The sequence below is a fragment of the Penicillium concentricum genome (genome assembly GCF_028827145.1).
Source record: "Penicillium concentricum strain IBT 3081 chromosome Unknown utg000002l_segment0_segment0, whole genome shotgun sequence".
In the NCBI taxonomy this organism is placed as follows: domain Eukaryota; kingdom Fungi; phylum Ascomycota; class Eurotiomycetes; order Eurotiales; family Aspergillaceae; genus Penicillium; species Penicillium concentricum.
The window spans coordinates 5,299,832-5,310,902 of record NW_026622755.1 but is presented as its reverse complement, the minus strand read 5'-3'; the positions used below and the strand labels follow the sequence as shown (position 1 = coordinate 5,310,902).

General features: G+C 48.4%; 5 protein-coding genes across 5 annotated transcripts; 2 read left to right on the top strand and 3 right to left on the bottom strand.

Annotated features, from left to right (window-relative positions):
* Window positions 1-38: 38 nt before the first annotated feature.
* On the bottom strand, window positions 39-1,232 carry N7517_005669 (TauD/TfdA dioxygenase family protein; the record flags this gene model as incomplete). Its single annotated transcript, XM_056723399.1, has 2 exons — window positions 39-163; window positions 236-1,232. 2 exons carry the CDS (start codon window positions 1,230-1,232, stop codon window positions 39-41), a joined length of 1,122 nt encoding a protein of 373 aa, XP_056579649.1.
* Window positions 1,233-2,331: 1,099 nt separating this feature from the next.
* On the top strand, window positions 2,332-3,102 carry N7517_005668 (EXPERA domain-containing protein; the record flags this gene model as incomplete). Its single annotated transcript, XM_056723398.1, has 3 exons — window positions 2,332-2,641; window positions 2,832-2,984; window positions 3,032-3,102. The coding sequence occupies 3 exons, from the start codon at window positions 2,332-2,334 to the stop codon at window positions 3,100-3,102; spliced, it is 534 nt and encodes a 177-aa protein (XP_056579648.1).
* Window positions 3,103-3,275: 173 nt separating this feature from the next.
* ddiA (putative DNA damage-inducible v-SNARE binding protein Ddi1) lies at window positions 3,276-4,678 on the bottom strand (the record flags this gene model as incomplete). The annotated part of the gene is made up of 2 exons (XM_056723397.1): window positions 3,276-3,997; window positions 4,066-4,678. The coding sequence occupies 2 exons, from the start codon at window positions 4,676-4,678 to the stop codon at window positions 3,276-3,278; spliced, it is 1,335 nt and encodes a 444-aa protein (XP_056579647.1).
* Window positions 4,679-6,749: 2,071 nt separating this feature from the next.
* On the bottom strand, window positions 6,750-8,450 carry N7517_005666 (uncharacterized protein; the record flags this gene model as incomplete). Its single annotated transcript, XM_056723396.1, has 4 exons — window positions 6,750-7,031; window positions 7,085-7,550; window positions 7,612-8,396; window positions 8,445-8,450. The coding sequence occupies 4 exons, from the start codon at window positions 8,448-8,450 to the stop codon at window positions 6,750-6,752; spliced, it is 1,539 nt and encodes a 512-aa protein (XP_056579646.1).
* A 1,068-nt stretch (window positions 8,451-9,518) lies between these two features.
* Window positions 9,519-10,853, top strand: N7517_005665 (E1 ubiquitin-activating protein AOS1; the record flags this gene model as incomplete). The annotated part of the gene is made up of 4 exons (XM_056723395.1): window positions 9,519-9,558; window positions 9,607-9,664; window positions 9,712-9,898; window positions 9,954-10,853. 4 exons carry the CDS (start codon window positions 9,519-9,521, stop codon window positions 10,851-10,853), a joined length of 1,185 nt encoding a protein of 394 aa, XP_056579645.1.
* Window positions 10,854-11,071: the final 218 nt, after the last annotated feature.

Genomic DNA, 11,071 nt, shown 5'->3' with positions numbered 1-11,071 from the left:
AAACCCGAAACACCGACCATTCTATCACATTATGCAGTTTATTCGAATTCATCAACTTCATCCTCATACACCGGAATGGGCTTTTCACCTAGAGCAATCAAACGGAAGATATGACGAGCCTTGGCACCGTAATCATCATCCAAATAATCAACAATAGCCGAGTCTAAGATCAAAAATATTAGCAGGGATCTTTAACAGGGGATATTCCAAATAGAAAAAGAAAAAAAAAACTCACGAATAGTTGACCGATTATCAAACATCACAATTGTCCTCGGTTGCCAACGCACCCGAACTTGGAAATCATGACCGGTAACCAAATGATTCATAAGGAAATCCAAGACCCATTTAGTCTCTGAATCCTTAAGACCATGAATTCTCGTAATAAACTCGCCATTCAAAAACATACACTTCTCACCGGTCACGGGGTGTACGCGGATAAGCGGATGGACCGTATCAACGGGATCCTTTCTGACCAAGCCACCCGTCAAGCGAGCATGACCAATCATCTTGGCTGAGGAATGAGTAACCTTCAACCCATCCAGGAAACCTGTGACAGCCGGTGAGAGACGCTTATAGGCTAGATCTGTAGCCGCGAAAACGGTATCACCGCCGACTTCGGGGCCCTGCAGGAGGCCAAGCATGACATAACCGGGAGGCTGGATTTCATAACTAACATCCTGATGCCAGAGGGTCGTTGTCGTGCGCTGTTGCAAGAAACGAGTGATTTCATCTCTATTTCCGTCACGATGAATGATATGGAAAGCGGGGTGGTCTGTCATGGAACCGGAGACGGGCTGGTAGTTTGGTTTACCGAAGTGGCGCATGAAGGATTCCTGGGCATCTGGGCCAGCATCGATAAGGTCCTGATCTGGGAAGGCGACGACCTTGCGCTCTGTGATGAGGAGGGCGAGTTCATCTCTTCCTGCGGCGGAGAGGGAGGAGAGTTGGACGTTTTCAACGATTGTTCCTAGGCTTGGCTGGATGTGGGAGACTTTTGCGGATGGGGGAAGGAGGTTTGGTTTTGATTTGTTGCGGACGCGCAGAGCTGGATCTTCATATTCGAAGGGTTGAAGAGGATCGAACCAGATTGGATCCCAAGAGGGGAGGTATTGGGGGTATTTGGTTGAGATCTTGGATTGTTTGTCTACATCGACGTAGGGGATATTGATATCATAACTGATTGGTTCTTCCTTTTTGGGATGTTTGGAACGAACGGGGGCTGAGGAAGGCATCTTGTATAGATAGTATAGATATAGAGTGGAGTATCTGGAGAGGGAAAGATGGATCAGGGGGGGGATGGGAATGTCTTTATATATCTATACTCCTATATCAAAGTAAAACACTAGTCACTTTCCCTTCATCTCCGAGTGGAAGACATTGAACAGCGGTCAGAGAAGAGGAAATAATAAGGAAATTCAGTAAATCCAGTCAATCCATGTCAATCCATGTCAATCCACTTATCCACTGCAAATCCCCCCTTCCACCGTGCCACTATGCCACTACCGTTCGCCCACTTTTTTTTTATTTTTTTATTTTTTTTTAAATTCTATAGCTTCTATAGTCTTACACCGCTATGTAAGGTTGAATAGTTCGAAGATAAGGCATAATGCAGGCCGAATAGCAATTGCATTATCTGCCATGATCTATGCATACGGAGATTATGATTCGGCATGGGGTGTTCCGTTCCTCGGCGCAAGTAGAACTATTTAGGAAGTTCTAAGGAGAAAAGGGGAAATTAAGAGGAAACGGAAGAAAACGAAGAAAATGAAGAAAAAAAAGCAGGAAAAGCAAGAAAATTAGAACAAAAAAAGAACAGGAAGAACACCCTGTCCTGAGCTAATTAGGGCATACCGATGTTGCGGTCTACTTCCGATGTATATACCCTTTGACCTATCGAACATCCCTGCATGTCTACCTTATCCAATGATGTAATTGTAAGATTTGGCATCCAAGGTCCTTTGAGAGTAATCTATACTTCTCCCCGAAGTCAGGCCACCTTGAAATTGAGAGAAGCGGTGAGATTATAGATCTATACAGTATACTTAGGTAGTAATATAGTTATAGTCTAATAATCTATAGTATAGTAACTATTTTAACCTCTAAATATTAACATTACACTAATAACAGGAAAAAGCAATTATAAAACTATATATCTTCTATATCTTCCAGATTGTTCCTTGGTCACCTGATTCTCTCTACCCCTAAAATCAAAACATCTACCCCTACACCCCCTACACCCCTACACGGAGTACGCCTACGGAGTATACACCTACGGAATACACCCCTACACCCCTACCCTGATCTTCTGCATATGACCCAGCACATCAAAAAATGTCCTGCACACGTAAACGGGACTGGGCCTATCTCCTATTTTTCATCATCCACGTCCCGATCATTCTCCGTACGCTCTATCTCGATAATCTTCATACCTGCACTAACACAAACACAGTAATCGATACCGTCCCCCTCCAACCCACCATCCTCCATACAAATCTCTCCCACCAACTCCGCGACTTCTACATAACAACCTACCGCGACAAATTCTTCGAAGATCCACCAACATGGTTCACCGTCTTCATCTGGATGGAGCTGCTGTACCACCTCCCAATCTCGATATGGGCGGTTTGGGGTTTGCATAAAGGTATTTACTCTTTCTCAAACTCGTACATGTATCTATATCCGTGTCTATCCTATCCATCCCCTACATCAAATCTTATATCTAATACATATTCATATCAAATGCACTCAAACTTGACTTACATATCCTTATTCTCCCGGAGATAACTGGAAAAATGACATCACCAAAAATGCAAACTAAATTCCAATCTCAGATCATCCCCTCGTCCCCGTGCACCTCCTCGTCTTCGGTATTCAGTCATTCATCACCACGCTGACATCTTTGGTGGTTGTATGGAGTTGGACCGATCGCTCCGTCGCCGAGAAGCAGCAGCTGAGCATGCTATATGCTCCCTATATGGCGTTAGGTATGTACAGTCCAAGGTTTGACATGTGATTTACTAACACATGATAGGCGGGTTCATGGCTCTAGATATGGTATTCCGTCTACGCGACAAACTAATGCCCAAAAGCAAACGGGAGTAAACATCTACTCCATACACACTCACCGAGTTACATATAGACAAAATAAACAAATCTATTATAATGCCAGCGTTATAATCGTACACATCATTACGTGCTTTGATCAAATCTCGCTAATACAAGTTCCCATCCCGACCAAAACGCCCTCGAATGTAAATGCAGAACCCAGCCATAGATCAAAACAAAAACCCGAGCGCCCCGTCCAGGTCTCCATGTGCCATGTCTAGAGCCTGGACAGCTTCCTCACGCGAGAATCCCATCTCTATGATCTTGGCAATCGAGTCTTGCGGCCACCGCGAAGCAGGCGGTGCCGGCGCAGGTCGGATATTGATTCTTGGCTGTGACCCTGACGCGGACCCGGACTCAAAGGCGGACGCATTATTATTGGCCGTGGCATTGGCGTTGGGGTTGTTCTCAGCTTTATGCGTGACCGCGCCAGTGCGGGCACCCACTTCGGCACCATCGGCGCCTTTGACTGTAGGTTCGGCCTCGAACTCTTCTGTCAAATGCTTGGGGATATCGCCCTCCCCGAGGAAGGGGACAGCCTGGTCCTGAATGACGAGGGCACCACGCTGGAGATCGATGCAGGCCTGGTGTCGACGGAGCATGTCCAAGCCCAGGAGCAGGTCGATCTGCTTGCCTTCCATGACGGTGAAGGAGCAGGGCAGGAACATCTCGCCGATCTTGATCTGGGCGGAGTGAACCCGGCCCAGGATCGGGGCGGTCCCGACACCCTTGGCAATGCCGCCGTAGCGACGGTCTACCAGGCGCATTATGTTACACGATGTTGCACACTCGGGCGACATGATGGTCACCTGGGCGCCGGAGTCGACAAAGGCATTTAGACGGTGGCCGTTTACTTCGACGGGGATGTAGAGCATTGTCACGCGACCGAAGGCTAGAGAAACCGAGTTTGGTTAGCTTTCAGTTCATTCTCAATCCAAATTTGAAGACGTGGAAACGTACACTCGGGATGATGCTCCATGGCGTTGTGTAGATTTTCCGTAACAGCATTCTGGCGAATAATCTCCTCGATTTCCTTTTGGTTATCGGGGTTGAAAGGATCGGCATTGAGCATTGCAATACGAGCTTCCTTCTGTGCCTCCTGCTGCGCCTCACCCTGTTGCTGCCTAAGCAGAACCTCACGGAAGCGCTGAGCATTATCCGCCGCATCAGACAGCTCCGGGTTCTGCCTGCGGACGGCCTCGCGCACGCGGGGGTCACCCAGAATATGTAGACGAATAGTTTCGGGGTCTGGCATGCCGGGGCGGGGTTGAGTGTTTTGTCTGGGCGCGACGGAGCTGGAAGCGGCGGGGCGAGGGGTTTGGGATTGGGGAGCTCGGAGGGTGACGTGCACACCGAGCATGTCGCCCTCGGTAATGCCAGCTTGATCTAGTGTTTGGTCGGGGTTCTGGAGGAGTTGGTTGTTATAGACGAGTTGTTGGGCTTGAGGTGGGATGGTAGTTTCACTTTCGACAATGGTTTTCAGAAGACTGATCGTCATGTCGCTGCCCACTTCTAGATTGATGATGTCCGAGTCCGCCTGCTCGGGGCGGATGACGCTAACGGTGATACGCATGGTATGGGGGGGGGGGGGGGGGGGGGGGATATCTGTCTGCTAGGAATGGAACCAGGTAAAATTAGAGAAGAGAGAAAGTAAAGATGGAAGTCGAGAAGTAAGAAAGATTAATAAAGCGGGAAGGGAACACCTGACTTGGGGGGGGAAGAGCTCTCTCTCTCTCTCTCTCTCCCTTACATCCACTCTTTCGCTCTCGGATAGACTTTTTTATTTCTCTGCAGCTAACTACATCTTCCTGTATTGCATATGCGCAATGAGCCCCGCGCTGAGCCGTTTAAACCCCAAACAGGCTAACGGGTCTCGTCATCAGGGGAAAAAGCCTCGGGGAAGTTAACTGGAGTTAACGCCTCAAAAATGCCTTGTTTTTATTCCCATATCCGATATCCTATACACCCGGGTATTGCTACCCAGCGCTCCCAACGGGTTTCGTTCACATCTACTATGTACAGCGGGGCTACTTAGTCCGAGACATGGGCTAGAGCTATTTTCAAAAGTACGTGTTCCACCCCCAAACCCAGAGACTTTATAAGCTATTCTAATAATATTTGATAGCGCAGAATGAAATTCAACCTGGAGCCCCCACACTAATCAATGCAGGGAACTCCCATACTTTGAGGCTGCAGCTTTGATGTATTTGTCCGGCATGAACATTGCGCCAGATGTAAAACAGAATGATTTTCGAAGGGCGTTCAAATGGGTGAAACGGTTCAAAACGGTTCCTATACGTTGGTAACCGTTTCCGAACCATTTCCAGAGCCGTGCATTAGTGCTCATGTTTCAGATTGGCTCCCTTAACCCCAACGTCCGTTAGATCAGGCATGACGCCGGTTCGGGGTTCCTTCGGTTCCTGGAATTCTATTCTCATTGGTCAGCTTTTCTATTTAGTATATCTCTAGCTAATCGCGCTAAGCAGGGTATAAGGAGACATGACTCGGCTTCATGTGGCTCTTTATGATCCTAAAATCAAGCCAACACATCTTCGCTATGCATCTTTAGTGACGCTGTGGCGATGATATGCAGATCTCACTCCTAATGCTGATATCCCGAATGCGCCGATGGCCGTTGCCTGTTTGACTGATCCAAACGCGTAGCAGATCATAGATTGCCACGGGTCTGACTCCCTTGAATTGGTGGAGAATATTGCCGAATGATCCTTTCATTATACAGGTGCAATTTGCCTTTGATCAAGCTGCAAGCTATTGATGCGCATAGCCGAGAGGACACCGGGGACCCCCGACCCCACTACCTTGGCGTCGATCAATTCGATAGGAATCTAGCCCGAGGGAGATGGTGAGACTCAACGCTCATTGAGCCACATGGCATGCGACATAGCCTGAACCTCATCTCTACTGCATTACTGCTGAGCCTCTCTCCAAATGACAAATTGCAATTTATAGAGCGGCATGCATGTAACGATGCTGCCTAGGCCAGTGGTGTTGAGTAGGTTCTATAGGTCCACACTTTCATCGCCGCTGTCATTGCCGCTGTGATGGACGTAGTTGGCGACGGGGTGTAGGTCGTGGCTGTAGTAATTGCTGGAAAGATGCCTATCTAGGTACCTAATTTCGGGATAGAGAATATCGAGGACTGCCAGGGTCTACAGGATCTGGGATAGCATGCAGCATACAGCTCATTGTAGGTATTATCGTTTAAACAAATAGGGCAATGTCCGCATCTCCCATATGCCTCCCCCACATTCCGAAGTACACCGTGAAATCTGAGAGAACATGGTCCATTCATCTAGAAGACATGAAGATGCTTTAGAAATGTTCATATAAAGGCTATTAGTTAGAGATACTAGTTAGTCTAGTTAATGGCCACTACTTTCTGGTTCTAATAAAGGGACATTACCAGATACCCGTGGACCTTTCTCCCACATACTAAGTGTGATCTCTATAGATTGCATAGAACTTAGACAAATGGAGAATTCGGAAAGCCATATCATAAGTATTCATAACGTCGTCGTAGCACTAGTAAGAAATCCTGGCCGAAAAACTATAGACGGAAACTATGGACGAAATAAAAAAACAAAGCTTCTATCCCTCTGATCCGGAAAAAAAAAAAACACGCCTTAAAACTCCATATTTCCACCGCTAGCGAGCAGCGATACTTGGGAAGAACCGCGGACCTGCATACCCATGTGCGATGATGCTTTCGATATCAATATTCCCATGGGCCCGCGGGCTCCAGAGCTTAATGAGAATGAACCGACCAGATCTTGAATCGTCAGTATTTGGTTCTCCACATCCAATACTGATGGTACATACGGAGGCGGATCAAATTTTATGGTAACCATGCTCTTCTCTCGCTCGATAAAGAAGCGCGCATGTGGCTTCAGAACTTCGGCAACTGGCTGAGTAGGCTCAGCTGGGGGTTAGGATGCACAAGACTTGGGCCACGGCGTACTCTCTGCTCGGTGGCACGGCTGAGAGCATCCAGTCGTTCATATTCAACCCGTGGGCGACGCTGATGTCTGCCTGAGGACCCCTCTTCATCGCTTGGACTCTCGTCGGTATCCGATAAAGGATCCTCGGTCTGTTCGGCCAGGCTTCTCTCGAGCAATGCAGAGCGCCAGTCTTCGTCCTCTCCAAAATCTTCGTTATTTTCATCGTACTCGGTGGTGATGCGGAACTGCGCTTGCGGGTCTTCTGCGGCATGCGGAACCGCGGCTGAATGTGGGCTCATGAGGACTGTTCGTTCGAGGTTTTGAAGTGGTGGTCGGAACCCAGTGAGGTATTCTTGGGATGGTTGCATGCCACTGCGGCGGCCTCGTCGGCGGTATCGGCCGCTGGAGTATTGAATTTGGTATTGGGCGGTGCGGGCAAGCAGTTCATCAGAGGTCATGGCGACGAAGACCATGCCTTCTTGTATTCTGGTTTGATTAGCCGTAATTAGCCATCATTCCAACGTACAGACACGCCTGCTGGACATACGGAGCATCGAACCCGCATTGAGGGGCTCGGATCACGATCTTCTTCAAGCAGAACGGGGCCTCGTCCCGATGACAGAGGACGAGGTTGCAGCGGGCCTCTTTGGTAGAGTATACACTTGTGTTGTTATCCAAAACGTTCTCGGGACGCGAACACCCGCTATTCGGATCGTAGCTTCCGCCGTCGCAGCTGGCAATTTCCATTTGTAGCATTCCCGGTACTACTTGTCCATATTGACCGTAGTTGAAGCCTCGAAATTCCTCACGGTTATCGTCGGTGTCCAGCTTCCGACGCTTCATCCGTCCTTGGCCATCGCGGCCCGACTGGCCGGATGGTGGCATGAGGGACGAGGACCTGGATAAAGATCCGTCCGGGCTCAGCGGTCTGAGCGTTTGCCAGGGCAAGCGATGGCGAAGAGAATGAGATTCCGGTGAGAGCGAAGTTCGAGCCCGTTCTGAGCGAAACTGGTCGTGCCAAATGCTCCGAATTCGCTCTGCGGGGCCAGCCGTTTCGGACTGTAGTTGTTGGATCTGGCGATCGATGTCGGCCCGGGCCTGCTCAAAGTTGGGGCGCTCACGAGCTCGGTCCAGAGAATGTTCAGCGACTTCTCTATTTAATGTTTCCAGGGCAAGGGTGGCGTTGTAGGCGTGGTGGGCCCCGGAGCGATTTCGTTCGGATACGAAATTGCGGAGATGCTGGAGACGGAGGACCTCAGGGCGCTCGTCAGGCCTGGTACGTATACGGCGGGACGAAGAGGAAGAAGCACGAGGATAATCGTAGTTCCCTGACTAAAGGGAGTAAGCCACTGGTTAGACACATAGGAATGAGAGACATACCATCATATAGGTTTGGTGGGTGGAGTTACCTATATCGGGTTAGGGGATAGGGGTCGGTGATACCGTCAACACACCCGACAGAAATAAAAAAGATACCTAAGATTAACTTCAAAGGAGATGTCCTGGAGAGAGTTGGCCTTAGTTGCCCAAATGTTGATAACACGTGATGGATTAGATCATCGATAGTGGAGTGAGGAAGTGGAAGGTTGAAAGGTTGGGAGTTGCAACTTCATTGTGTGCATGGATTTCACAGATTTCACAAATTTCAACGTCTCTCTTCCATTTTGCACTTGGTCTCTCATGTAAGCTACTTTATCGGGCATGGGTTGGTAGCTGATTATGTCACTTAGCTCTTTGGCCTTACAATCTGTGACAAAGTACTAGAGCTATGAAAGTGGCCTCTGGAAAGCTTGTCGATATCCATTTTTGACGCAATGCCAAGTCTCATCTGGCAGAGATGGCACTTCTCAACCTAAACATGTTGCCCGAATCATGATGGAAGTGAAGATCTGCAGAAATCCTCTGCAGTATTGTAGTAGATCATTTGTTAAAAGTAGTTAGAAGATACAAACACATATCGTTATATTGTTTGCTAGTAAGTCGTGTGTTAGACACATTTCTACTCCGTACATGTTGACTTGATCTACGGCGTATAGCCTCTATAGCTTAGTGATCTATAACATAAAATTACCCACATCCGTGGACTCAAACTAATTGTTATATTCATACTATATTGAGAATATTCTGTAAATCTGTCTATATCTCCTATCTAACTGGCATATTCTATAAATATATTGTCAATGAGATATCCTTTCAACATAAAAATTGTATACTTCTTTGTCCCCACGGCCCCACACAGTAGCTCCCGGGTCACCTGACATCTAAACCGGCACTTCCAACCTTCCAACTTTCTAAGCTTCGTGCTTTGCAACTTCCACTTTCATTGCATATCTCACCAAGTTGCTAGTTGTTACTCAACATCAAATCCCCCAAAACACAACCGTGGGGCTTCAAATCGCCAAGCTCGCACCTGGGAAAGATTGTACTCTTTAGCTCAACCACTCGATCGACACTATGGCGGAGCAACAAGAGAATGCACAGTCAATCAGTGCTGGTATGGCCAACCAGTAGAATCTGACCCAATACCTACTAACTTTGCCAGATGAAATCGCGCTGTACGACCGACAGATCCGGCTGTGGGGAGTGCACGCACAAGAAAAGTGAGCAACCTAGCTTGCAAAACATCACACATCCTAACAATAGCTAGAATCCGATCGGCAAATATCCTCCTCATCACCGTGAAAGCTCTCGCGAACGAAGTGGCCAAGAACCTCGTCCTGGCAGGCATCGGCTCACTCACCATAATCGACCATCAGAACGTCACGGAGGAGGACCTGGGCGCGCAATTCTTTATCGCTGAAGCACAAAGTGAACAGGATGTGATTGGAAAGAATGTGGGCTACAGCCAGAGAATAATACCCACTGCTATCTGCTAACAACTCATTCCAGCGCGCGCAAGTCGCAGGACCGCAAATCCACAAAATGAACCCTCGAGTCAAGCTCAACATTGACACTTCCGATGTCAAAACCAAACAACCCGACTTCTTCGCACAATTCGATATCACAATCGCCACAGAGCTTGACTTCCTAACCAATACCACTGTGAACGCCGCCTGCCGACTAGCCAACAGACCCTTTTACGCCGCCGGTCTACATGGCTTCTACGGCTACGCTTTCGCTGACCTCATCAGCCACGATTTTGTGATCGAGCGCAACAAATCCAACATGGCCCCCGTAACCCAAGAAACACCCACCCGCAGCATCGTTGACATAACCACCAAAATAGAACAAAACGACGCCAACAAGAAAGAACCAAACAAGGTCATCGAGCTAGTCACCAAGCGCGAGGTGTACTCGCCACTCATCCTCGCAAACACCTCCCCACTACCAGAAGAATACACACGACTCCCACGGCGTCGCAAGCAAGTAACTCCACTGCTCAGCTGCCTGCGCGCACTATGGGAATTCGAAAAACTACTCGGCCACCGCCCGACCTTCACCCACGAAGATCTGGAATTATTCACGAAGCTCTCGCGCGACCGACACCAGGAACTGAAGCTGGAGCCACTCACACTGGACTCTGTGTTCCTGCGGACATTCCTGCAGAACCTGGGCAGTGAGCTGAGTCCCGTTGCGGCGTTTTTGGGTGGTGCGCTGGCGCAGGATGTTATTAATGTTCTTTCGGCAAGGGAGCAGCCGCTGCAGAATATGTTGCTGTTTGATGGGGAGAAGAGCATTGGACCGATTTATTCGCTTCATCCTTTCTTCCCTGACGATGGTGTGAAGATGGCTGCTGTGCCACCGGTTAGGAATCCGGTCACAGTTCCTGTGGCTGGAAAATTGGAATAAATGAAGGTGGACAGGTGGTAGGGATTGGACTGAGATGGGCTCTTTTAACATCATTACGAATCTCCTTTTTTCAACGGATTCCATAACTCTAGACCTAGATCTGGGTCTCATTATGTACGATAGAACACGAGCAGCCATTGATACTTGATACTTGAATGAAATTGGAAACTATGTACAATTTTGTTCAGTATAATATTAGCTACTCGAACTCGAGGCCT